The following is a 26,356-nucleotide window of genomic DNA, read 5'->3' as shown; positions in this document are numbered from 1 at the left end:
CGGAGCTACAGGCACTTTCGTGCAGGGATCCGTTCTTGCGTATCTCGGACTCAGGGGTGTCGTTACGTACGGTTCCTTCGTTTTTGCCTAAGGTCATATCGGCTTTTCACGTTAATCAGTCCGTGGACTTACCGTCGTTCTCGGAGAAGGAGCGGCAATCTTCTCAGGGGTCCGACTTGAAGCGTTTGGATGTTCGTCGAGTGCTCTTGCATTATTTGGAAGTCACCAATGCTTTTCGGCGGTCGGATCATCTCTTCGTGTTGTGGCAGGGGGCCAAGAAGGGTTTACAGGCCTCTAAAGCAACTATTGCCCGATGGCTGAAGAGCGCAATAGCGGCCACGTACATTGGGTGTGGTAAGTCCGTTCCAGACGGGCTTAAAGCTCATTCTCTCCGATCCCAGGCGTCTTCCTGGGCCGAGAGTACCCTGGTCTCTAGCCAGGAGATTTGCAGGGCGGCCACTTGGAAGTCGTTGCATACTTTTGCCCGACATTATCGAGTTGATGTTCGGGGGCCGTCGGCTGATTCTTTTGGCAGCAGTGTGATTCGAGCGGGACTCTCAGGGTCCCATCCCATTTGAGGCGGCTTGGGTACATCCCAGCAGTCTGGACTGATCCTGGTACGTACAGGGAAAGGAAAATTATGTTTCTTACCTGATAATTTTCGTTCCTGTAGTACCAAGGATCAGTCCAGACGCCCGCCCTATCTTGTGCAAGAGATTCCGCTCGAATCCCGTTTCTATCACACTTCTGGTTTGAACATGGTAAGTTAACTTTTTCTCAAGTCTTTTTTGGGGAAGGAATGTCTTCGGACTGCAGATTTGTTGTTCGCGTCGTTTGCGCATTACGTTCTATTAGGGTTTGCCTTTTCTGAACTGTTTTTTACCTTACTTACTACTTGAGCTAGACAGTTGCAATGGTTCTTTGGCTAAGGGTGCGGAGGAGTTCTTTCTTCTTCTGCTTTGTTATCCATTATACTGAAGGACGGCAGGTGGCGCACCAGTATATCTGGGAGGTGCTTTCAGTTTTCTCTCTGACTCCATCTGCTGGAGGGGAGACATAACCCCAGCAGTCTGGACTGATCCTTGGTACTACAGGAACGAAAATTATCAGGTAAGAAACATAATTTTCCTTATGTTCTCCTTGAAAGTTGAGTAACTTTTGCACATTTATGCTTTACTGGGTTGTTATGTCTTCTGCTTGCGTGCTCTTGGAACTGATATGCACATGCTTTTTTGTTGCAGATTGGGGAATTTGTGTACCTAATTGAAGGAGCAGGTATCCTACCTTTGCCATTGCCTTTGCTTCCCACATCTAGTCTGAATATCCTCGCAGTGAGCAGCACTGCACCAGGTAGAGTAAACTGAAAAAAAGAAGAGAGAGATGGGAAGATTCTTTGTTGTGTGATAAACATGCTTGGTTGATAACTCAAATAAGCCTTTCAGAAAAATAGCTCATGAAGAGGACATAGAAACATAGAAATGATTTCTCAGCATCGTTCAGCAAAATTTGAAGTTCTATAGATTTTTAGCTGACCATTTCTGCTAGGGATGTGAATCGTTTTTTGACGATTTAAAACAATCGTCAGATATATTTTAAATCGTCAAAAATTGTTAAGAGTCGCGATACAATAGAAATTCCCCCAATTTATCGTGAAAAATCATAAATCGGGGGAGGGGGGAGGGCGGGGAAAACCGGCACACCAAAAAAACCTCTGAACCCACCCTGACCCAATAAAATGAATCCCTTACCTTGCCCCACCCTCCCGAACCCCCCCAAAACTTTTTACGAGTACCTGGTAGTCCAGTGGGGGCGCAGGGACCGATCTCCCGCTCTCGGTCCATCGGCGCCATTTTGGCTGCCACTCAAAAATGGCGCCGATGGCCCGATAAAAAAAAAAACCCACCCGACCCTTTAAAAATGACCCCCACCCTCACGATTCCCCCAAAACATACCTGGTGGTCTAGTGGTGGTCCCGGGAGCGTTCTCCCATTCTCAGGCCGTCGGCTGCCACTCATAAAGATGGCGCCGATGGCCCTTTGCCCTTACCATATGACAGGGTATCTGTGCCATTGGCCGGCCCCTGTCACATGGTAGGAGCACTGGCTGGCCGGCGCCATCTTTAAAGATGGCCGCCGTCTTTAAAGATGGCCGACGCCGTCTTTAAAGATGGCTGCCGTCGTTGTAAAGATGGCCGCCGCCATCTTTAAAGATGGCGCCGGCCATCCAGTGCTCCTACCATGTGACAGGAGCCGGCCAATGGCACGGATACCCTGTCATATGGTAAGGGCAAAGGGCCATCGGCGCCATCTATATGAGTGGCAGCCGACGGCCTGAGAACGGGAGATCGCTCCCGGGACCACCACTAGACCACCAGGTATGTTTTGGGGGGCTCGGGAGGGTGGGGGAAGCTAAGGGGTCGTTTTTAAAGGGTCAGGTGGGTTTTTTTTTTATCGGGCCATCGGCGCCATTTTTGAGTGGCAGCCAAAATAGCGCCGATGGCCCGAGAGCAGGAGATCGATCCCCGCGCCCCCACTGGACCACCAGGTAATCGTAAAAAGTTTTGGGGGGGTTCAGGAGGGTGCGGGAAGGTAAGGGGTTAATTTTAAAGGGTCAGGCCTCACTACAAAAAAAATAACGATGTGAATCGGAACCAATTCCGATTCACATCACCCACATCACCCACAATGAGATTTTTTCCCCCCTCTAGCCGAACCCGATCGTTAAGATGATCGGGCACATGATTCACATCTCTAATTTCTGCTCCTCTACTTGCACAGATGTAAGCTTTGGAAAAAATTTCCCTGTTTACTCTCAGACCTTGACTTTAAAATTCTGCCAAACTAATGAAAGATCATTTTATATTATTTGCTGCTTTAAACATTAACCTATAATAGAAAACATTTTTTCTGCCTTTTGGATTATTTCAAATTAGTTTATTTTGTTTCTGTCAATATTTTTTTTATTTCTGTTTTGCAGCTGTTGACAGAAAGCTTCTGATAGAAATGAAGAGGTAGATATTGAGCCATTGTGCAGCTTGGCCAGGTAGCCAGATAAACTTATCCAGCTAACTTGGCCCATATATTCAGCAGCACATTGTCTGAGCCCTTGGAGGGTACAGGGAAAGCCATCGGGCCTCCCCTAGGGCTCGGCGCGCGCAAGGTGCACAAATGTGCAACCCCTTGTGCGCGCTGACCCTGGATTTTATAACATGCGCGTGGTAGCATGCGCATTTTATAAAATCGGGTGTACATTTGTGCACGCCGGGTAGCGCGCACAAATGTACCCCCAGCGCGTAATATTAAAATTCTGCCCCTATATGACTAGAAATTAACTACAGCTCAGGATTTTTAGTTAATTTCCTGCAGGTGCATCAGGACATTAATGCACGTCCTGATGCACCCATACCCTAGCATTAATGGGGCTACTTGGTTTTGAGAGGGCCTCCTCAAGAATGTACAAACCCTCAGGGGTCTGCTTAGACAGAATGTTTTTTCTCCCTTGAAGGTTGCTTGTCATTGTAAATTTAAAAAAAACACTCTATAAAGATACAACAAAGCCCCAACACTCAACCCCTGCCCCTTCACAAGAAAATCTGACCTTGGGAGACTGAAAACCACATGCTTTCTACCATAGTTCCCCCTGGAACCCCATCTTATAGGAAAATGTGGTCTTGTTGGTCAGTTGCCTGACCCACCCCTCATGATGTGGCAAAGACCAGGTGGTGCCATTTTGGAAAATCGCCACCACCTGGACTCAGAGCCTAATGGGCACTCCAGACCCAACTAGATCATCAATGACTACAGGATGTCTTTGTATGTGGAAGAGGGAGGAATCTGGGGAGAGGGGTGGGCCTTCGCATGTTTTATGTGGCAGCTTTCGGTTTTGTGGTATTTTTCCCCATGGGAAACTATCACAGTCTGCAAAGCAGCACGGTCATTTACCGTGGCTTTGTGATTCCTGTGGTATTTTTCCCTGAGTGAAAAATATCATGCCTTAGTGAATGATGCCCCAAGTTTGATAAGTTGATCACTATTTATGAGGGCAAAAAAATTGTCAATATTGAAACCCACAAAATATGTTACTACCCTTAACCGATATGTTGCACTGGAGGTGGACCCTTGGGCCAAGGTGGGGTTAAGGCAACCCGCAGGAAGGATCTTACGAGTCCCCACCGTCAACCTGCGAAGTGGGCTGATGGACGGAGGCCGGCTGGTGCTTTGGGTTCCGGGGCCGGCTGGACTTAGGTGGGCCTCCGTATGTTGTCATCAATGGAAGGATCGAGGTCAGTCCAGAGTCAGCAAGAGAGGAAAGATACAGTCTATACTGGAAAAGGTAGAGTCCCGGAGACCCGGGTGCCAAAGGAACAAAGTCTGACAAGGGGCGCCCGAGCAAGAGCAGGCCTAAGCCTGAATAGGCCAAGTCCAGGACACAGACTGAAGAGGCGTCGAGAAGCAAGCTGGAGTAAGGACTGGCGGCAATCTGGAAGTGGTGGCAAGCAAGGTTGAGGTCTGAGTGAGGAGATAGGCAGATGTAATCAGGCAATGCAGAGGTCTGGCTCTGGAGAGAGGCAACGGAGTAGTCAAGCAATGCAGAGGTCCGGGTCTGGAGAGAGGCAATGGAGTAGTCAGGCAATGCAGAGGTCTGGGTCTGGAGAGAGGCAACGGAGTAGTCGGGCAATGCAGAGGTCTGGGTCTGGAGAGAGTCAACGGTATGGTCAGGCAAAGCAGAGGTCGAGATCCGAGAAGGCAATCCGAAGGTAGGTTGGAGAATAAGGGCACAGGAACGAGGAAACCAGGAACAGGAGTCAGCGAGGATCAGGAATAGAGGAACGAGGAGAATCCCTAAGGAGGCAACGAGTACTCGACCAGCGAGGAGACCTGTTGCAAAGGCAAAGCTAGGGAGCAGAGCCCGGGCTTATATACCAGTGCTCCACTGACGTCATCATCCAGGGCTGCGGCTCGGTTCCCGCTGCAAGCCCTACTTAAGTCACAGTGATGCGTGCACACGCGCCTAGGGAGGGGAGTGGCGCCGAGTAGCAGCGTCTCTCTGCGGGCCATGCGGAGAGGCCCGACGCGGAGCACCAGGAGCTGTAGCTGGACCGGAGTTACCAGGGTCTGTAGCTGAGGACTGAGGGCACTGAGGACAGAGTCAGCGGCCTACCACCGCCAGAGACAAGGGACCAGGCACTGGAGTCACTTGAGAGAGGTGAGGGGGCCGAGCTGCGGGTCTGCCGCAGACGGCACGCATAACACAATAAGCAGGATACTTTTGATACAACTTCAACATTGCTCTCTGCTTCAACAGCAAGGGGTAAGGGAGAATTAGAGGGCCCTGACTTTAACAGTCTGGGAAACTGATAAGCATGGGGGTAACCTGTACCATATGGCAAATACTAGCATAAGTTTGCTGGGCAGATTGGATGGACCATTTGGTCCTTTTCTGCTGTCATTTCTATGTTTCTGTGTTTATAATTATAGTCAAAGGTTAGACACACACAACTTTTTGTTAAGGTGTGCCCCTAAACCTTGTGTGGGTATGAGATCCTGTGGTTTCTAAAAATCTTTTTGGTTGGAAGTAAAATGAGCAAAAATGAGTTACTTTGGATGAAAAAAGAGCATATTATAATATTGTTATCAGATTGACTGGATGGGATTGTTTTAATGTGAAGCATTTCACTGTATATTTTGGACTTGTATTTAATGGAATTAAGGTTAATACTAGAAGGCAGTGAAGTCCTGGCTTTTTCAGAAAGCTTTTTGTCTGTTGGATACTTACATTTTTAGCTTGGTCTTTAGTTTCATTTTATTTGAATTTGAGCAAGTTTTAGTAATTTGCCATATTGGGGATAGAAAGGGACCTGTTTTTTTCACTTTTTATTTTATTTTGCATGGGAAGTTCAATGTTAGAACAAAAAAAGTAAGTGGAAAAATAACTGCTACAACACATAGGAGAAAAATCAGAGGAAAACTCATTTTACCACTGATTTCCTTTCTGTTGTAACATTGAAATTTTCAGACAAAATTAAATAAAAATTGAAAATGAAGGACCTTAGGGATAGGTATGGGAGGGATGTAAGAAAAGTTTATGATATTTTTATAATTTTTATTTTTTATTATTAATTTTTATTAAGACATAAACCACAACAATTCCAGAATTTCTTTTGAGTATAAAAGAGTCAGTCAATAGCCAGTATTACTCTGCTAACATAAATTTCTTCCCTATAAAGATAACAATAACAACACCTGCTGTACACCTTACACTGCATCAACAAACTCCCATCATGATGAAGAAGAACCACCTATTAAGTCCCCCTTCTTCATCTCATCCCTCTCCCCTCCGTCTCCCCTTCTCCCATCCCCCTCCCCATCACATATAGTTATAGTCTCTGTTATAATCTCTGTTTTCAAAGGGCTGCCAGACCCATGAGAATTCAGCCACCATATCTTTCCTAACCACCATCAGATATTCCATCCTAGAAATATTATCCACCATCTAGCATGCCTGCAATAAGTCTGGAACCATTGATTGCCTCCATTGGGTTGCAATAGAACATCTTAAACCTAAAGCAGACTTGAGTTACCAATGTATTCACATGACCAGGTACTTCTTCCAGGGGTGCATTAAACAAGAAAAGTTTGGGACCCCAGTCCATTCTGTGCTTCATCAAAGCATATACATACTATTGGATGTCTTTCTAAAAGGAAGATATTGCCAAACAAGACCACCAGATATGGCCCATATTGCCCTCTTCCCTGCACTGTTGCCAACATCTATTTGACTTCCATCCATACATTTTCCTCAATCTTGTGGGTGTGAAGTACCACTTATAGTAAACCTTACGTGTGTTTTCAGCCAGCTGCACAATATGGAGGATATAATCACCTTAATCCTTATTTCTTCCCAATCTTCCACCTCTAGGGTCATTTTCAACTCCTGCTCCCAGGCCAATTTGTGTCCCAGCTTATCAGATAGATAAGAAATCAATATTTTGTACAACTTTAATATCAGCCCCTTTGATGTTGTGGGTGCAGCACATAAAATTTCAAAACCATGCAGTTTTGGCTCAACAGAGATTTACCTACTGCATGATCAAGATAATGTCTAATTTGAAAATAAGCAAATAAATCTGTGGTGGGGAACAAGAACTGATCCCTCGATCATCATCCCTTGTGACATACTTGCGACAAGTCTCCATATTTCCCACTTCTGAAAACCCCCCAAATGATTTCCCAGTGGAAACCTTTATTATACCGTTTAGGTATTAATGGTGAACATTGCCCCCATGATAGAATCTATCCAAAGTTACTATTCTTATAAATAGATTCTCTGTCCCCTCACAAATTCTGTTCTGCTTGGTCACCCATGGATAAACCTGTGATGGGATTTCACTCAATTGCTCCTGTTCTATCTTCACCCATAGTTTAATCCTCCTCTTATTCTACCATTCAGTCAACACTCTCAATTGGGAGGCAATGTAATATTTTTCCACATGCGGTACAGCCAGATCACTCATGCCTTGAGGTTAGTATAAATTCTCCCGCTTTACCCTCGGGAGTCTCTGCCACTAAGTTTAAACATTTTTTTGGATCTGCTTAAACACAGCTTTGGGGATTTCAATTGGGAGTGATTAAAAAAAGATAACACAACTGGGCCAAGGCAATCATTTTTAGAACCACAATCCTGACTAACCAAGAAAGGGGTTCATTTGTCCAAAGTACTAGGTCTTTGTAAATCCTGTTCAACAGTGTGGTATAATTTGCCTCAAATAATTGACGCCTATTTGCTGTGATATAGACCCCTAAATATTTTAAATAATTAGCCGCCCAAAGGAATGGAAATTGACCCCGCATGACCTTTCTTTCCACCTCAGGGGCGTTAATATTCAATATCTCTGATTTAGTATAGTTTACCTTAAAATCTGCCACTTGTCCATATTATTCTAACTCTACCATAATCACATGTAGCGATCCCCTAGGGTTAGACAGAAAACAGGACATTGTCATGTATAATGAGATCTGAAGATCTACTGATCCCACTCCTACCCCTCGAATATTTTGAGACCTTCAAATCTGGATGGCGAATGGTTCAATAACTAGGACAAATTGAAGTGGGGAAAGAGGGCAGCCTTGCCTTGCCCCCCTATTCAAGGAAAAAGAGTCCGAGTAGCCCCCATTGACTTGAATATGGGCTGCCAGCTCTGTGCACAATGCCTTAATCCCCCTACAAAAATTGTTGCCCACCCCTACCTTTCGAAATACCCCCAATGGACCCAGTCAAAAGCATTTTCGGTGTCAATTGCAAGCAGCAAGGATGGGATGTCTTCTCTCTGCGCTACCCAAATAAGATTTAAGTCCTGCCTTATGTTATCTGCAGTATGCCTCCCAGGAATAAACTCTGATTGATCTGCATGAATTAGACTAGGCATAATATTAGCCAGCTTATTAGCTAGTATTTCCGCTAATATCTTTATATCCACATTAAGATGTGATATTGGCCAATATGATCCACAATTCATCTTATCTTTCCCTTTCTTAGATAAGATCACTATAGCCGCCATTTTCATAGAAGGAGACAAGTTATGCCCCCTACCCCCAGCAGGGAGTCAAACATCTCTCTCAACGGCCACCAACATATTCCCAAACTGTTTATAAAAGCTATCCATGTACCTGTCTAACCCATGCTTTGTCTGGTTTCAGGGTCTTAATTGCTTGCAATCTTTTGAACTCAGAGATTTCCTTATCCACATTTTCCTGCTGAGCTTGAGTAAGCTTCGGAAGCTGCACTCCATTTAGATATCCCTCTATATCTTTATCTTTAATCTTTGTTTCTGTCATATAAAGATCTTGATAAAACTGCTTAAATCTTTCCCTAATTTTCTAGATCATACTCCATATTGCCATCTTTCCCCATGATTTGAATTGTTTGTGATTAGACCACTCTCTTTTTTAATTTGTGAACCAGTATTTTAGAAAATGTATTAAATTCAAAATATGGTTGTTTCATCAACAAAAATGATTAGTTAATAGAGTCTACATAAAAATCCTTCATTGCCCTTCTATCTTTATCCAACCACAGCTACACTTTTTGAGACCCAGTCCTCTTATGCTGCATCCAAATCTTTAATACTGACCAGTAAAATATTAATCTGCTTTCCCCTTTCCTTCTTTTTCCATGTTGTCCACGAGATTAGTTTGCCCTATAGAACCACTTTTAATCCATCCCAAACAATGTTGGGCTTAACCTCCTCCATCTTGTTGAAGTCCATATATTTCTGAATTGCCTCCTGTATCTTCCCAACAATGAAAGCATCTCTAAGTAGTATGTCATTCAATTTCCATTCCTGCTTGGTGTTTGCACCCCCACAAGATCTAACCATACTGGAGCACGGTCCGACCAGGTGTAGCTCTCAATACCTGCATCATGTAGCCCTCCATCAAAGAGTTTCCTATCAGAAAGTAATCCAGGAGTATGTTTCGTGTGGAGTAGAGAAAAAAGTATAATCTCTAGTCAATGGTTTAAGGACTCTCCATACATCTACTAAGTGCAGAGTCTGAATCATTTGTGCCAGCTTCTCCTTTTGCTTCCATATTACCCTCCCTAATTCTGCCGAATTATCCAACCCAGGTTTTAGAATTAATTTAAAATCACCACCTACCAAAATTGGCCCTTTAACAAAAGATTAAAAAATGAACCACGGGATCACGTAATGTGGTGAGTCTGGGAAGATGTGTTTCTCGGAGTTCTGGGTGCCTTCCCCTCAATCATCTGCAATCTTACCCCTCAACGGCTCAGAACTGAACACTCAGCAGCACCCATGGGAATATATATGTCTATTGATAGATTTATGCAAAAATTGCCAGGAAACATGCCCATAAAGGGGGCAAAAAAAAGAAAGAGAAAAGCCAGGCGAAGGAGAAGCAAAGATGGATTTGGAAAATCGTTCATGGAGGAGCAATATTAGGTTGGTGGGCCTGCCAGAACACGTGGAGGAGTCCAACTTAATCTCTGTCCTGGAAATATGGCTCCCGGAAGCTCTCAACATGCCTGAATTACAGGTGGTCATGAAAATTGAGAGAGCTCATCGCCTCTGTGCTAAGCGGGACGGGTAGAAAAGACCACGGATCACTCTGGCCAAAGTGCTCAATTTTGCACACAAACAGGCCCTGCTGCAAAGATACCATCAACTGAGAGAGGTTAAATATAAAGGTACCTCCATACAATTGTTTCAAGCTTACTCCTCAGTGGAGTCAGTGAAAAGGAAGGAATATAACCCTGTTTGTGCAACATTAGTGCAGTGGAAAATCAAATTTGCTTTGTAATATCCAGCATGATTACAGGTTTGGCATAACGGCAGTATACAAATCTTTGAAGAAGTATAATTAGCATGCCAGTTCGTCAACAATTTGTAACTTTTATTGTTGTTGGAGTCTGACAATGCTTTTGGATAGCAATAAAGTTTCAATTTTCAATTTGGCCATCTTGATCTGAATGACACAGGACACAATTCCTTCTGTAGATCACGCAGGCATGTGCCACCACAACCTAATGTTTTGTTTTCCTATTCCTTCTAACTGGTGGCAGAATTCACAGCATGGGACAAATGGTGAGTCATACTGGAGTTGACTCTACTGTGGCAGAGGCTTGGTGAAGCTGCAAGCGACTAAGGCTAGGCCATTAGTACGACAGTAGTATCAATTGGCAATGCCTTTTCAAGTGCAGAAAATCTGACTTTGCGTTTAGATGGCACTACAACAGAGGGGTTGATGGCTTGTTTCTGAGTTTACCGCCTAACCGTTTAGTATTTCTTCGCTAAGGGGGATGGAGCTGGTCATTTACACAATCATTTGCAGTCATTCTACCTGAAAGGGAGGTGGCAGCTCTGTCTATTTGTAAATAGGCTGGTGATACTGCATGAAACATTGTTTCTATATTTTTGCCAAAACCTTTTCCATGTAACAACCATAATAGTCATTTATATTGGCATAGATCATCCGGGCTCAAATGCTTTGGGGACTGCTGTTAATTCTTCCATTAACCTTGTTCTTATTTATTTTGTTTTTTAAATGTTTGCTTTTTACTCAGTTTTTGCGGTATTAGGGAGAGGCACCCATCCACATGTTATTCGTACCTCATGTCCTCAAGGAGGGACAGCTATTTTTTCTTTTTGTATTTGTATTTGGGGGGGAGGGAAGGGAGGGAGGGGAGGGAGGGAAGAATGGGTGGGGATTTCGAGGGGATAAAAAGTCTTAAACTAGATGCTTTCTGACAGAAGTTTTCTCATAGTCCTTTCAGGATTAACTGTGTGATGATGAATATGAACAGCAGTTCCCTAGGCTGGGGGGGGGGGGGGAATCAGTGTTTTCTGGTTATCAAAATGGTATTTTCATAAGCAACTGTTTGTTGAATACTGGATCAAATATGGGTGATGCGGTGAGAATCATTTCCTGGAATATAGCGGGACTAGACTCTCCAGTTAAAAGGGCCAAACTACTAACATCACTTCGGTGACACCAAGCAAAATTTGCTTGCATACAAGAAATGCATCTTACTGATAGCAAACACAATAAATTAGCCCGAGACTGGGTAGGCATTATAGTTTTCTCCTTTGCAGTGGGACGGAAGAGGGGTGTAGCTATTTTGGTAGGTAAGCAAGTTGCCTTTGAGGACATATCTACACATAAAGATAAGGAAGGCTGATACGTAATAGTCATGAGGAAATTGTATGGCCAGATTATCATGATTTGCAGTGTATATGCCCCTAATGTTTATAGCCACGCTTTCTTTCAGGAGCTAGTGAGTACTCTTGTACAACATATGCAAGGCACATTGTTATTAGGGGGTGACCTGAATTGTATAGTATAGTAAATCCTCCCAGACACCATCATCTGCACTGGGAAAAAAATATGGGAATCCCATATCTTTGTAAGCAATGTAATTGTTGGATTTATGGAGGCTCATACACCCAGAAGAGAAAACTTTTTATGCATATTGCCAAGGCACACCTAAGTATTATATACTTCTCTCCCAGCTTAGTTTTTCTAAAGTGAGTAGGGCAGACATCGGGCCTAATGAATTCTCAGATCATTCTATGATCTGGATTGATCTTCGGTTAGGGGGCCCTCAAAAGGGAACTCAGAAATGGAAGTTTCCTATACATCTCGCTGGAAATCATGACTTCCAAATATATCTTAAGGAAAAATGGAGAGAGTATGATTTGAATAATTCTCAACATCAGGTGAATCCTATACTCTTCTGGGAAACAGGGAAAGCCATCATGAGGAGGGAAATTATTGCATACCAGATTCGGAGGGCTAAGTTGCTGAATAGATGGGTAGTGGAGTTGGAGAAAGATTTTCAAAAAGCTAAAAGTCAGTTTATTGCGCATCCATCTGCACACACTAAGCAACAATACAGGGAGACTCTGTACGCCTTAAATTTCTGTTTGCATCAATAAACCACAAGGGATCTACTTTAGTCCTCTCATAAATTATATCGCTTTGGTAACAAAGCATGGAAATTGATGGCCAACTTAGTAACTTAAATAAATAAATAAATAAATAAATAAAGACTGAGCAAAGGGCAAACCTATATTGAAGCCTTGAAGGATCGGAATGGGATAAGATGGACCAATGCAGAAGAAATATGCAAAATCTTTTGAGATTTTTATGCTCAGTTATACCAAGATGATAATGAAGAGGGGGCTAGCAAAGTGGTGGAGCTGTTTTTTCGAGGGCTGCAGTTGCCAACGTTAACTGCTGATCAGTTGTCTGGGTTAAATAGACCAGTAGAGATTCAAGAAGTCATGGATGGGATCAAATCTAGTGCTCTACATAAGACGTTAAAGCCTGAAGGCCTTAATGCAGATTTCTATAAAATTCCAGGTAATGATATAGGTGGCACTATGCGAGAATTTTTCACAGATGCCCTGTTTAGAGGTTCTTTCTACTACCAAAAAGGGGAAAGGACCAATGTCTTCCGACCTCATACAGGCCCATATCTCTCTTAAATTTTGATCTAAAACTGTTTGCCAATGTAATAGCTAATCGCTTAAATACTGTGTTACCTGCTCTAATAAATCAAGCTGGCTTTGTAAAAGGCAGGTCCGCAAGCAAACACATTACACGGTTATGGACAGCAATGACACACTGTAAATTCTCCACAACATCTGGGTTGGTAGTAGGATTCGATGCTGAAAAGGCATTCGATTGGGTGGTGTGGAGATATTTATTTTCATTCTTCGTAGATATGAGTTTGAGGGAGATATACTATACAATATTCAACTATAACATCAAGAGCCTTGCTCAGTTATGCTGGCAAATGGATGTATGTTACAGGAATTTGAATTATATAGAAGCACGAGACAAGGATGCCCGTTGTTCCCATTACTATATATTTTGTCTTTGGATCCACTGTTATGGACAATAGAGGAATCTCCAGAGATTAGGCGTTTTGAGAAAGGAGGAGAGCAATTCAAAATGGAAGCCTTCGCAGATGATGACCTAGTGTTTCTGACAGATCCCATCCAGTTACTGTAGGCAGTAATGAGTTTACAGATTCTCTTTGGTAAATTTTCCGGTCTTAAAATAAATTTAGACAAATCAGAGGCTATGGATATCACTGGTTCCCTTCAAGCTTCATGGCCAGGTCCATTTCCCCTAAGGTGGGTGCTCAAGGAGATGAAATATTTGGGGATTAAGATCCCGTTAGATGTGCAGAACTTATATGATTGTAATATCCTGCCTCTACTTTTAAAGACCAAGCAGAAATTGATTAAGTGGAAGTCCTTGCCCCTCACTATCAGTGGATGGATCCACCTGTTTAAAATGATGGAGCTGCCAAGATGGTTGTACATGCTCCAAATTGTACCAATTTGGGTTAAACGCAAGCATAGTGTTGAGTTAGACAGTATTGTCAGGACATTTCTGTGGGGAGATAAAAGGGTGTTCTTGGTTTTGAGATATCTACAGTCACCATGAGTAGAGGGCGGGATGGCTTGTCCAGACCAGCAGACATATAATCTTGCATGTTTACTTCTCCATGTCTGAGATTGGTTATGTGGTTCTGATGTAGCCTCTGCAACTGGATTCTTACAAGCCTGGTGCAGTCCGCTAAAGCTTGGAAAACTTTTACATGTCCCTGGCTCTATGCTTCCAGAATTTCTTCATATTAACCCCATCATTCCAGCTATCCAACAGGCTTGGAGGTTGTTGTGTGGTAAACCTCAGTCTTCATGGGAAATTTCCCCTTATCTCTCATTTGTTGGGCACCCAGGGTTTACCCTAGGCCTGGCTAATTCTCTGCTTTCCAATTGGGCAAGCAGGGGTTTGTCAGGCTTAGCACAATTTATGCACACAGAAACAGGAGTGGTGCACTCTTTTCAGAACTTTGCATAGAGTTTAATCTATCACACAAAGAGTTTTTTGCTTACTTACAGGTAAGACATTTTGTGGAAAGCACTCTCCGCAAAGGTCCCCATCTTATGAACTTTTTCAGATACACCCAGGACAGAACACATCCTGTGCGCCAATGCACAAAGCCCTTAAAAATATAGCACAACCAGCCTGCATGTCAGAGCTAGTGGTCCGATGGAACCAAGAATTGGATAAACTTATTTCCTCTAAGAGGTTAAAAATTTGTTTTCTAAATCTTTATAAGATCTCTGAAAACATATCTCTTAGGGAAATTGATTTAAAATGTTTAGAGGATTATATGTCTCATCTGTGTGGGCAGCTAAAACAAAATTAGTCTCCTCTGACAGGTGTATAATGTTCTCAATGGCCCCAGGTACCCTATTCCATTGCTTTTGGGAATGTGTGGTGATTAAATCATTCTGGACAGTAATACTATATCACTTGAAGAAATTGGTCAATTTCACCATCCCAGTCTCTTCTCATTTATGTTTATTTGATGATATGGTAGAGATAAACTCCACTTCCACCAAATTTCAGAGACTATTCTTACAGAAAGCATTCCTGTTGGTTAAAAAGTCAATTTTGGATCAGTGGATCTCTGTGGAAAGGCCAATGGAAGCTAAAATTGTACAGATTGGTAGTGTTTGAACATATTACAGCAAAACGGTCCTCAGCCACCAAATACGAATTATTTCTAGAAGTGTTGAAGAATTGCTTGTTGTCCTTGAAGGTTAAGGCATGAAATCTGCTTTTTTAACTGCATTAGAGAGGAGGGAAGGGAGGTGTCATCTCTCTCACAAGAGTTTAGCTGAGATATTGGCATAAGCTTTCTGTTTTTATGTTTCTTTATTCTCTCAATATGTTTTACTTGGAATTTCTGTGCAGGAAGAAGTGTTCAGCATTACTTGCTAAGGGATGGTTGGGAATAAAGGGATTAAGGAATGTATAAATGTCCAAATTTTCATATTTGATGTGGATATGTTCAAGTTGGGTTGTATGTGAAAATTTATAAAGGAACACACACACACAAAAAAAAAAGATCCACTATCTGTTGCGCATCCTGGCTGCGTGGGTGCCGCAACCGGGCCTGCTCACCCCACGCTGCCCTCCACAAGCGCTGGCCTGGCTGCTGCTGCTAACCCCCGGCGTCCCTGTCGCTCACCACGTCCTTCCTCAGCGTCCTCATCCCTGCAGGCCTCGCAGCGAAGCTCCCGTCGGGGCTCCGCGTCTTCGGCCGTCTTGGCTCCACCCCTAGGCGCGTGCGCGGCCGACATCCAGTCTTTTAAAGGCACAAGCGCGGGAAACCCAAGGGAGGCACATTCAGATGACATCACTAGAGCCCTGTATATAAGACAGGGCTCAGATGCCTAATCATTGCCTTGACAATCGGGTCGACACCATTGGTGTGCTAGTTTGTCTCCTTGTTCCAGTGTCTCCTTGTTCCAGCTCTCCTTGTTCCAGCATCTCCTCATGTTCCTGTATCCCTCTCAGGTAGTACCTCTTTGGACTGACCTCTGGTACTGACCTCTGCCTGCCTGACCATTCTTCTGTCTGCTGCCTGGAACCGACCCTCACTTGCCTTGACTACGCTCAGCCTGACTCTGGTATTTGACCCCTGCTTTGGCTGACTACTCTTGGACTGATATTCTGGCTCTGACCCTTGCGCTTCACTCGTACACCCTCTTCTGGCCTACTGTGACCATCGGACCAACCTGCTGGGAAACTAATCACGGCTCTCTCCTGAGTAGATCCACAGGCGCTGCCTATTCCACCCGGAGAACCTTCTTGAACTGCTACCTCCCTGAGGTCTCCGGAGCTTCCAGTCCGGATTTTATTTATTTATTTATTTAATTTATTTATTGGCTTTTAATATACCAACATTCGTGGGAACATCATGTCGGTTTACAATGTAACAGAAAGGAGGAAAATACATAAAATCAAGGGGGAGGGAAGAGGGAGCAGTTAGAAAAGGAGAGACAAGGAAAGGATGGAAACGTAGGCAGGGAAGGAAAAGAACCAGTGACTGAAAGGGAGTCACCAAAGGGTCGCTTTAGTTCATCCTTTAGTCCATCCTTTCCGCATCAGCCGTGCACCCTTGCTCGTGGTGGGCACACCCCTCTACTACCTCTCTGGGAGACCATCTGAGGCCCACCTAAGTCCAGGCGATCCGGGTACCCAAGAGCTCAACCTGCGGAAACCCCGGACTGTTATTGGTGAAGCTCCAGTTAGCCTCTGTCTCCTTGTGTGCTCCACCTCCTGGTGGCAGGCGCTCTCTGGGTCCGACCAGAGGTCTGTACCAATCCTGCACTAGGCCAAGGGTCCACCTCCAGCGCAACACTATCCAGTCAAAAAATTGCCCCGGCCAATATTTGGGGCATATAGATTCACTGTTGTAGAAAATCTCATAGATGGGACTTACCCAGGAGGGCCCTTGGCCTGGCTTTGTACATTTCTGTCTATACCAATTTAAAAGCTTTAAAGAAAAATTTGTAATCACTAAAGAAACAGAATGCATTAACTTTCTTCCTTATTTTATTATCTGATTGTGCACGAACAGAGATAACAGGTTACTGACAGCAACCCAGAATATGAGAACTCTGAGTGGCACAACAACAATTCACACCTTATAAATGATTTTAAGACACTGATAACAAGCTAAGAACAAATCAATGATCAGCATATCACACAGCACATGAATATTGACATTTTATCATTATGCATTGAATTTCAAAAACTTATACCTAATTTGTGTAACTAATATCTATGCATAAGCTTATGTTTTTCTTACGAAATTACAGTTGGCTTTTTGGAGTAAACAACTCTAAACATCTCCATATATCGTTAAGCTTGGCTACTAAAGATTATATAAATATATAATTCCTAGCATGCTGTAGCTGTCATTTTCAATACTTCTGCCTTTAGCTGTTACTAGCTAGGCCTAAAAGCGCAATCTCAGTCCTTATGACGGCAGTCTACATAAACTAACTAAGGATTTCAAGCTGGAAATCCTGAAATTTACCACTCTATAGAGACCCTCAATTCTCCAAGTATAGTATTTTGAATACAAACTTGCTCTCTTAACCTTTCTGCACATCTTAAATGACCACCCCCAGGGTCTTTCTGAAGAGCACTCCCACATTTCTTCTTTTTACGGTTATTTATTTATTTATTTTAGTATTTTTATAGACCGAAAGCCATTTGCACATCGTACTGGTTTACAAATAACAGTAGGAGGGCCAGGAACAAGGCACGACCATTACATAGAACACATATGAGTTAGACTCCAGGACTGTGTGATCACAATCCTTATGCCTCAGTAGTATCTCATTTCCTTTATGAAAATGTGTTTCCTGCACCAGCAATTGGTTAACTTCTTTAAATAATAGTTGCCTTTTGATTGAGACATTTAACCCTTTGATGCTAACAGAAATAAACTTGATACCAGTCATTCTTTACCCATTTGGGACAGTTCCATTACTAATATCCCTAATCCCATGCCATCCCCCCGACCCTGCTCCTCCCCACCTCCCAGGCTCCCCCAACACCCCACCCCAGCCCCTCAGCAATCCCCTTCCATCCATCCTCCCACTAATCCACTAACTCTTTGCCCATCCACTCCTGGCAAGGCACCCTATTAGAGGAAGGCCCCACAGACCAGATACTGATGTTATGCGTGCCATCCATGGCAGACCCGCGGCACGGCCCCCTCACCTTTCTACAATGACTCCAGCCTCTGGTTCCTCCTCGCTGGCGGCGATGTGCCGTCAGCTCCATCCTCGGGCCTCCCCTGGTGCCTCTGGCTCTGCCACAGTCCCCGGCATTCTCGGTCCTGCTTCCACTTCTCATTGGGCCTCTCCGTGTGGCCCACGGAGAGACGCTGCTACTCACGCCGCGCCCCTCCCTAGGCGCGTGCACATCATTGATTCTTAAGTAGGGGCTGCGGCGGGAACCTAGCCACGGCCCCGGATGATGATGTCAACCTAACTATAGTATTTAAGCTCAGGCTCCGCTCCCTAGCATTGCCTTTGCAACAAGTCTCCTCGCTGGTCGAGTACTCATTGCTTCCTAGAGATTCGTCTCATCCCTGCGTACCTGTTCCTCATTGTTCCTGGTTCCTGTCTCTTTGTTCCTACCCTGCTTATCCTTCGGATTGACTACACGGACTTTGACTTTGCTTTGCCTGACGTTGCTATTGCCTATCTCCAGACCCAGAACTCCACTTTGCCTGACTACGCTTTTGACTGTCTCCATGATCAGACCTCAGCCTTGCTTGCCACTACCTTCGGATCTCTGCCAGCCCTGACTCAAGCCTACCATTGGACACCTCTTCAGCTTATTCCCTGGACATGGTTTCTTCAGGCTTCGGCCTACTTTTGCTCGAGCGCCCCCTGTCTGCCTTTGTTCCATTGGCACCCGAGTTTCCAGGACATTACCCAGTCCGGAATAAGACTGTGCCATCTCTCACCTGCTGTCTCTGGGCTGAACCAACTCCTACTGTAACTATATACAGAGGCCCACCTAAGTCCTGCCAGCCCCGGCACCCAAAGGCTCAACCCACGGGGAACGGGGGCTGGTATAGGTGAAGCTCCAGCGGCCTCTGTCTACCAGCCCACCCAACCTGCCGACGGTGGGTACCCGTAGGTCCTTACCTACGGGTTGCGTCAACCTCACCTTGGCCCAACGGTCCATCTCCAACGCAACTGCTGATCCTTTATCAATAAAACTTATAAACATCCCTTTAACACTTAACATATAAACAAAAACTATTGTCCAAAAACCCAATCACAAATACTGTGATTGCACCTCAGGATTCCTATCTTTTTAGTATCTTGCTGAATTTCTCCATGGAGCCCGTGTCATAACTATAAGTCAACCTGCTCCACTTATTTTCAAATCATTCCTGACACAGACATTGTCATTCTCCTCCACTTCCTAGCTTAGATCCTTTTTTTTCTGCTGCTCAGGGACCCTCTGCCATTTGGATAGATCTTGGCGTAAAAGTGCTGATGGTGCCAATTCTCTATTAAGATGGTATAGAACTAAAGAGTTTAGATCCAAGATGGCCGCGCTGGTAAGACGTACATGAAAGTGCTCCTCGAACCCTTACGAGAAAAAGGCATGCCACATACCGGTAGGAAGTGGAGAGCCAAAGAAAGAGAATTATAGCAGCTTACCCCAATCACGGGTCCGATGGAATTTCATCTGCGGCGAGGATTGGACATTCCAGGAACTGGCTTGCTGAGGAGTTCACGAGAGGAAGCCGAACCCGGAGTTCCCTCTCAGCTGCAAACATCCCTCTCCCCAGAAGAACGGAGTGCCCCAGCCAATCCGGCTGAGGCTAGATCCTTGGGCTTGCCCTGGGAGTTAGCGTCACTGGAAAGAAGTGATGCCATTGGAACCCGGGAATTGGGGGTGAATCCTCCTGTAGAGCCCTCTACTATCGTGGGACCTGCTGAACAGGTTTCTTCACTTGAAGCTATTGCGATGCTGCCCGTGGACTTAGTCGCGAGCAGACTCTTACCTTCTGCCTGCCTTCTTAGCTGCTGTTCCGGAGGTTACTGCCGCTGTTGTCCGCAGTGGGCTGCCGCCGAAGCTTCTCTCCTGTGGCCTGGCAGTCGCTGCCATCTTCACGGCCCGGAGGCTGCCGTCGAGTGCTGTCAATCCCTCCGACACCGTCCAGCCTAGCGGCCTGAGTGCCGCCCCCATTTCTCTTCATGGCCAGGGAGCCGCCGCCGTCCAGGCCTTCCACGCGGCCTGGGAGCTGCCGCTGTCTTCTTCATGTGGCCTGGAGGCCGCTGCCAAACACCGCCGACTCTTCGCGGCCTGGAGGCCGCCATCAACATACTCTTCCACAGCCCAGAGGCCGCCATCAACCGGGTCCCCTTCCGTGGCCTGGAGGCCGCCCCGGAGCTCCTCTTCATGCAGCCTGGGAGCTGCCATCATCTTCATTCTTCGCGTCAAGGCCTTCTTCCTCTTTCTGCAGCAGGACATCGCTCTCCAAAGTCCTGCCTCTTCCTAGGCGCACGGCCGCGCCTCCTCTCTTCATATAAAGGGCCAGCAGTGGGCTGTCTTCCTAGGCTCCTCCTGCTGACATCCTCTAGGCGTTTCCTCTTCAGCCCTATAAAGAGGGCTTTCCTTCACTTAGTCTTCGCCTTCGCAAGGAGTTGGTCATGGCGTCGGACCGCTCCTGGATCTTCAGTTCCAGCTCTTCGTTCCAGGAGTCCTTGGTTATCCTTCTTCACTTCTTCAAGGCACTCTGTTCCTTGTTGGTACTCCTCGTCTTCGTCCATGGTTCCTGAACCTCCGTCGTTGTCTTCGTTCCACGTTCTGTTCTCTCGACGGATCCCATCCTCTTGTCTTCAGATGTCCTGATGTCTCTGTGTCTCCAGATGTCCTGATGTCTCCGTGTCTCCAGTTGTCCAGATGTCTCCTTGTCTCTGGATGTCCAGACGTCCCCTTGTCTCTGGATGTCCAGATGTCTCTGTCCTCCGATGTCTTCATCCGTCATGTTCCAGACATCCTTGAGGTACTCCTCTCTAGAGGTCCCTGATGTCTAGATGCCTTAGATATCCAGATGTCCTGATGTCCCGCCCTTTCATATCCGATGTCCTATGTTCCGGTCCTGATGTTCCAAGTCCCGAGTTCCAAGTCCTGATCCTGATGTCCCAAGTTCCAAGTTCCTCGTCTCAATCCTGATGTCCTTTGTCCAGTCCTGATCCTCAAGTACCGTCAGTCCCTCGCTCCGGGTCCAGCTTTGTCTCGCCCCAGTCCTCGTCTTCAGCTGACCTTCCTGGGAGTAAATCCGTATCGATCCGGTGTCTGAGTTTGGTGGCTGGAGCCCTCTTCCGGTTGGCTCTGTCTTTGAGCACTGCCCAGATTCCTCTTTTGTCCTGAGCCTCAGTCCTGTGCTTGTCCCGCTCTCCACGTGGTCCGTGACCAGCCTCTTCTGGTTGTGTAGGGTGCGCAGTGGGACAGGGTGGTCTGCGACCAGCCCACATTGGCTGTGTAGGGCTCCCTGAGGGGCAATGCCAGTCTAAGTCTCCGAGTATCCTGAGTCCTTGTTCTTGTCCTTTTCAAGTTCCAAGTGGTCTCCTCCAAGTTCCAAGTCCTCATGTGAGCCTTTCCAAGTTTCAAGTCCTCTTCCGAGTCCTTTCAAGTTCCCAGTTCTCGTCTGAGTCTTTCCAAGTTCCAAGTCCTCGTTTGAATCCTTTCAAGTTCCAAGAGTCCTCGTTTGAGTAACCAGAACCCTCTCCTCTGTCTACATCTGGTTTCCTTCTATATCTGAGCATCTTGCGTCTGAGTTCCAAGTTCCAAGTTCCAAGCGTCCTCGTCTCGTCTGAGATCCAAGTTCCAAGTAACCTCGCCTTTGTCAAGTCTTCAAGCCTAGTCCAGGTCCGAAGTCCCATCGTGTTCCTAATTCCAGTACCATCGCCTGTCCTTGGCCTCTGTCCATTCTGCCACGCTCCCCAGTGGCAGGTCCAAAAGGGCTATCGAGTGGCCGGAGGGTTACCCCAGAGACCAGCATTGCGTTGCTGGGTCTCTACCGGTGCATGCAGTTTCGGCAGAGGCTAGGGCGATGGCCAGCCTGCTCCTCCCATGCATGGACACATTTTGCCTGCCGCAACGCTTCCACAGAGCTCCTCTCTGCAGTCACATTGACGTCCAAGCGCACACATCTCCCCGGAATCGGGAGCGCTCCTTAGCGCTTCCACAACAGAAGCTCTGCAGCAGGAAGAAGTGGTAACCAACGGGACTGATTTTCATCCATTAGAACTTGTGAAGCCTGCACAGATTAATCTTGATGCTATTTGGGATGCAAGATTTTCTTTAAATATTAATATTGCCACACAATTAAAACCAGTAGTTAAATCTTTAAGTGGCTTGGAGAGCCGAGTGAGTAATACAGAATTGGAGATTAGGAAGAATTTGGAAGAATGTGAGAATTTGAAGAAAGAAGTTCTTACTCTCAAAGATAAACATTGTTCCATGTTGAAAGAAAATTCAGGTATAAAATATAAACTGGAGGCAATGGAAAATCATGCCTGGGCAAAAAATATCCGATTTATCAATTTTCCAAAGAACCTTTAATCTCACAGAAAGAAATATGGAGGAGATATTTGTTAGAAATTCTCAAAATTCCGGAACAGACTTTCCCACTTGTATCAAGAATTTATTATATTTCACCTTTTAAAAAGGGAAATGAGGAACAACGTGGTGGCCAGGTATTCACATTATTAGATTCACAATTGGATGTCACAAATATTATCGACAATAATGACTGTACTATAATGGTCTAGAGGGCTTTATCAAATGACACCAAAAACGAAAAAAATATCACCCCTTAATGAAAAAATGTTTCAACGACTCTTTTGCAATAAGAATTAAACTATATACCTCCTAGAGCGGATAGTGATTGCGTCTTTATTTATTCAAAGTGGTAATAGCTCTAGCGAAAAAAAAAATGTTTATGGAGGACGGGAACATTTCATGCATCATGTTATAAGCCACCACTCCAGGTGCTGTCAAATTTTATAATCATTAACGATCCTCCTCCCTCTACTCTTTTGTTTTTATGTATATGTGTAGCATGCAAAGAAATGTGAACTTTTTTTTTTTTAATATTTGTTTTAAAAGATAAACTTATTACTGGCTGTAACAGAATGGAATAAAGTCTCGACTTATCTATGTTGAAGGTAATGACCCAACGAGGCCGCGTTTCAAATCCCGAAGGATCTTTCCTCAGGGGATACTTTCTTATTTGTTCACTGTCGGCATGTTGTATACGAGGAAAAATGTTGTCCGGTAATCTTAATAGTAGCTTTATATTAACATTCCAGCTTTCCATGCGAGTGACAACTCTGCCAGGCCTTCAGGGCGAGTAGCAAGCTCTGCTCATCTAAACGCCCATCTATGCTGACAGTTTTTTTATATGATTATATCAGATAGCAGTGCATCCAATCGATGATCGCGTTGCTCACCCATAAGTATACGTATTTTCAAATGAGTGAACCCCAGTTGAGTTCCTCATTAAGACCTTCCGGTGTTTGTGTGCGCAATTTGAAGATCCAAAATGCTTCTCGTCGGTTTAATGACCTGATGCGATTGTCCCCTCTTAGTGGAGGTAAGATATGATTGATGATGGTCCATTTTAATTCTGAGAATACGTGTTTGTGTTGTACACAATGGGGCAGATTTTCAAAGGGATATGCGTGTAGGATAAGCACATAACCCCCAAAAAGCTACCTCTTCCACCCACTGCGCGCGCTGAGCCTATGTTGCATATGCACAAAAGTCCTGGGGCTTTCCTGGGGGGCGTGTCGTGGGTGTGTCGCGGCAGCGTGTCATCCGGGGGTGGGGCCGCGGTTGTGGTTCCGGGCCGAGGGCGTTTTGGGGGCTGGCCGAGGCCTCTGAAACTGCTCCCGGGCCGGGGAATCGCGTGCCGGCAGCTGGCCGGTGCGCGCGAGTTACGCCTGCCTCGGGCAGGCGTAACTTTTATAATAAAGGTAGGGGGGGGTTAGATAGGGCTGGGGGGTGGGTTAGGGAGGGGAAGGTGGGGGAGGCGGAGGGAACGGGCAGCGTGCGCAGGGTTCGGCGCGCGCAAGGTGCACAAATCTTCACCCCCTTGCCCGCACCAACCCCAGATTTTAAAAGATACGCGTGGCTACGCGCGTATCTATTAAAATCCGGCGTACTCTTGTTTGCGCCGGGTGCGCGAACAAAAGTACGCGCGCATACTTTTTTAAAATCTGCCCCAGTGTATGACTATGGGAGCGGATAATGTTGTTGTTTTCAGCTTGGATTTGTGTTCATTGAGTCTGGTCTTGATCTTTCTCGTAGATCTTCCTATGTATACCTTAGGACAGGTACAGATGATAGCATAGACAACATGATCAGAATTACATGTGGTGCTAGATTTACGTGTAACTTTGTATCCTGTAATGGGATGAACCCACATGATTCCAACAAAGCTGTTATGGCAATGTGTGCATTGGCCATATCGATGATGTCCACAATCTGAATTCTGTATCAGAGGACGTGAATGTGCATGGATTAATTTGTCTTTTATGTTAACACCCCTGGCGGTAACAATCAATGGAAGTTCCTTGAATATTTCATGGCATGCTAAAACTCGCCAATGTGACGGATAGATGACGCTATAGTGGCCGTATCAACAGACTGCTTAAGAATGCAAACCAATTAGGGATCTTGCTTCACAGGCTTGTATTGTAAGAGTGTCTGTCTATCAGAATATTTGTTTCACTCGTAAGCACGTTTAATCACTGATTTAGGATATCCCCTTGCTAAGAACCTGTCACAAAGTATAGATGCCTGTGTCTCAAAGTCTACCGTAGTAGAACAAATACGTTTAATTCGAAAGAACTGACTAGTGGACAGTCCACATTTGAAAGAATATGGATGGTGGCTGTGGAATTTTAGGAGGTTATTTTTATCTGTCGGCTTGCGGTATACTGTGGTGTTAAGGACTCCTTTGTCTAATTTTATAGACACATCCAAAAATGATATTTGATGATCCGACCATTGTGCCGTGAACTTTAAGTGTTCATTTCTTGTATTAATCCAGTCGCAAAATGAAGAAAGGTGCTCCCTTCTACTTTGCATATTAGGAAAATGTCGTCTATATATCAAAACATCGCAGAAGGAAATGGTCTCTCCAGCCATACTCATTGTTTCCTTTCTTTTAGAATCTGACAAAGAATGGATACTTAAAAGATTTTTCCGGAATCATGCTGAAAAGTTTCTTGGATTGAATGTGCGAGCTTTTCCAGATTTTGCCAGAGATATGCAGAAAAAGAGGAAACAATTTCTTATCCTAAAACCTAGGGTTTTAGAAATGGGGGCAGCATTTTTCCTTAAGTTTCCATGTGAATGCATTATAAAATATCAAAGTGCCTCATATATTTTCTATACCCCTTCACAGCTTTCTACTTTTGTTAGTGACAAATATTCGCCTATGGCTAGCTCTTCTCCTATTGTTTAAAAATGTTAGTCCCTATAGGATACCGTTCATATTGAGAGATCCTCGTTATTTACCAGCCTATTTCCACATATTTTAAAAAGTTTATTTTTCCTTGGGTTGTGGTAATGGATCCCCATTGAGGACTAATACATAACTGGTAAATGTTTGTTTATTTCCTAAACTTATTTTTTGTATGGAATGTTGCTAACGCCATTTATGTTTTTCATTCAAGTATGTAAATACTTCTTGAATATGTAATGGAAATCTATAAATAAACAATTATAAAAAAAAAACAGAAAAACTAAAGAGTTCACGGATCCTTGTGGTGAATTAATCAAGAAAAATAAAGCCTTGGATCAAGCGTTTTCACCTTTTATTCATAAATTCTAAACAAAGGTTTTAGTCCACCGACACGGACCTTGTTTTACCACATGGGCTGTGTCAGAGGGACAGAGGCCCGGAAAAACTGTCAGCAAAACCAAAACATAAAGCAGAGATGTATAATCAAGGATCCACAATACATAACACAAGAAAGCATAAAAAGAACCCCAACCAGAAGACACTACTGCTTGCATTTGCAAAGATTAAAGTACAAAAAGCATAAGATACAAAAAACATATAAATGGGACAGAACATGTTAAGGAACATGTGTATAAACCATAACAATTTGTTAAACTTATAAACATGAATAAAAACATATAAATGTGAATGATGTCAATCATTTGTAACGAAAAGGGAAAGGTTGGAAGGGCGGAGACGCCATCAGGTTACCAGTTTAGGCAAGGTTTTCCTTATTCCACTGACTTCCTTCTGGTTTTTCTGTCTTTGTAATAAATATTCTCTCCCTTGTTCCACAGTTGTCTTCATTGTTTGGAGTTCCCCTCTATATAAAAATCTCTTTGGTCATTAAGCCATTTAAATTTTAAAACTGTTTGGGAACTTGTGCATGCACCTTTTTACAGCGTCT

At 44.6% G+C, this 26,356-nt stretch overlaps 1 protein-coding gene across 1 annotated transcript in view; it reads left to right on the top strand.

Annotated features, from left to right (window-relative positions):
• CFAP47 (cilia and flagella associated protein 47) overlaps positions 1–26,356 on the top strand; it is a 1,765,744-nt gene that overhangs the window by 890,124 nt on the left and 849,264 nt on the right. The window contains exon 43 of the mRNA XM_029603108.1: positions 1,242–1,350. Within this exon, the coding sequence (XP_029458968.1) occupies positions 1,242–1,350 (109 nt within the window). The remainder of the gene's footprint in view (positions 1–1,241; positions 1,351–26,356) is intronic.

This window comes from Rhinatrema bivittatum, chromosome 5, assembly GCF_901001135.1.
Source record: "Rhinatrema bivittatum chromosome 5, aRhiBiv1.1, whole genome shotgun sequence".
NCBI classification, from domain to species: domain Eukaryota; kingdom Metazoa; phylum Chordata; class Amphibia; order Gymnophiona; family Rhinatrematidae; genus Rhinatrema; species Rhinatrema bivittatum.
Note: the sequence above shows the minus strand (reverse complement) of the source record. Positions and strands in the feature narration are given on the sequence as shown.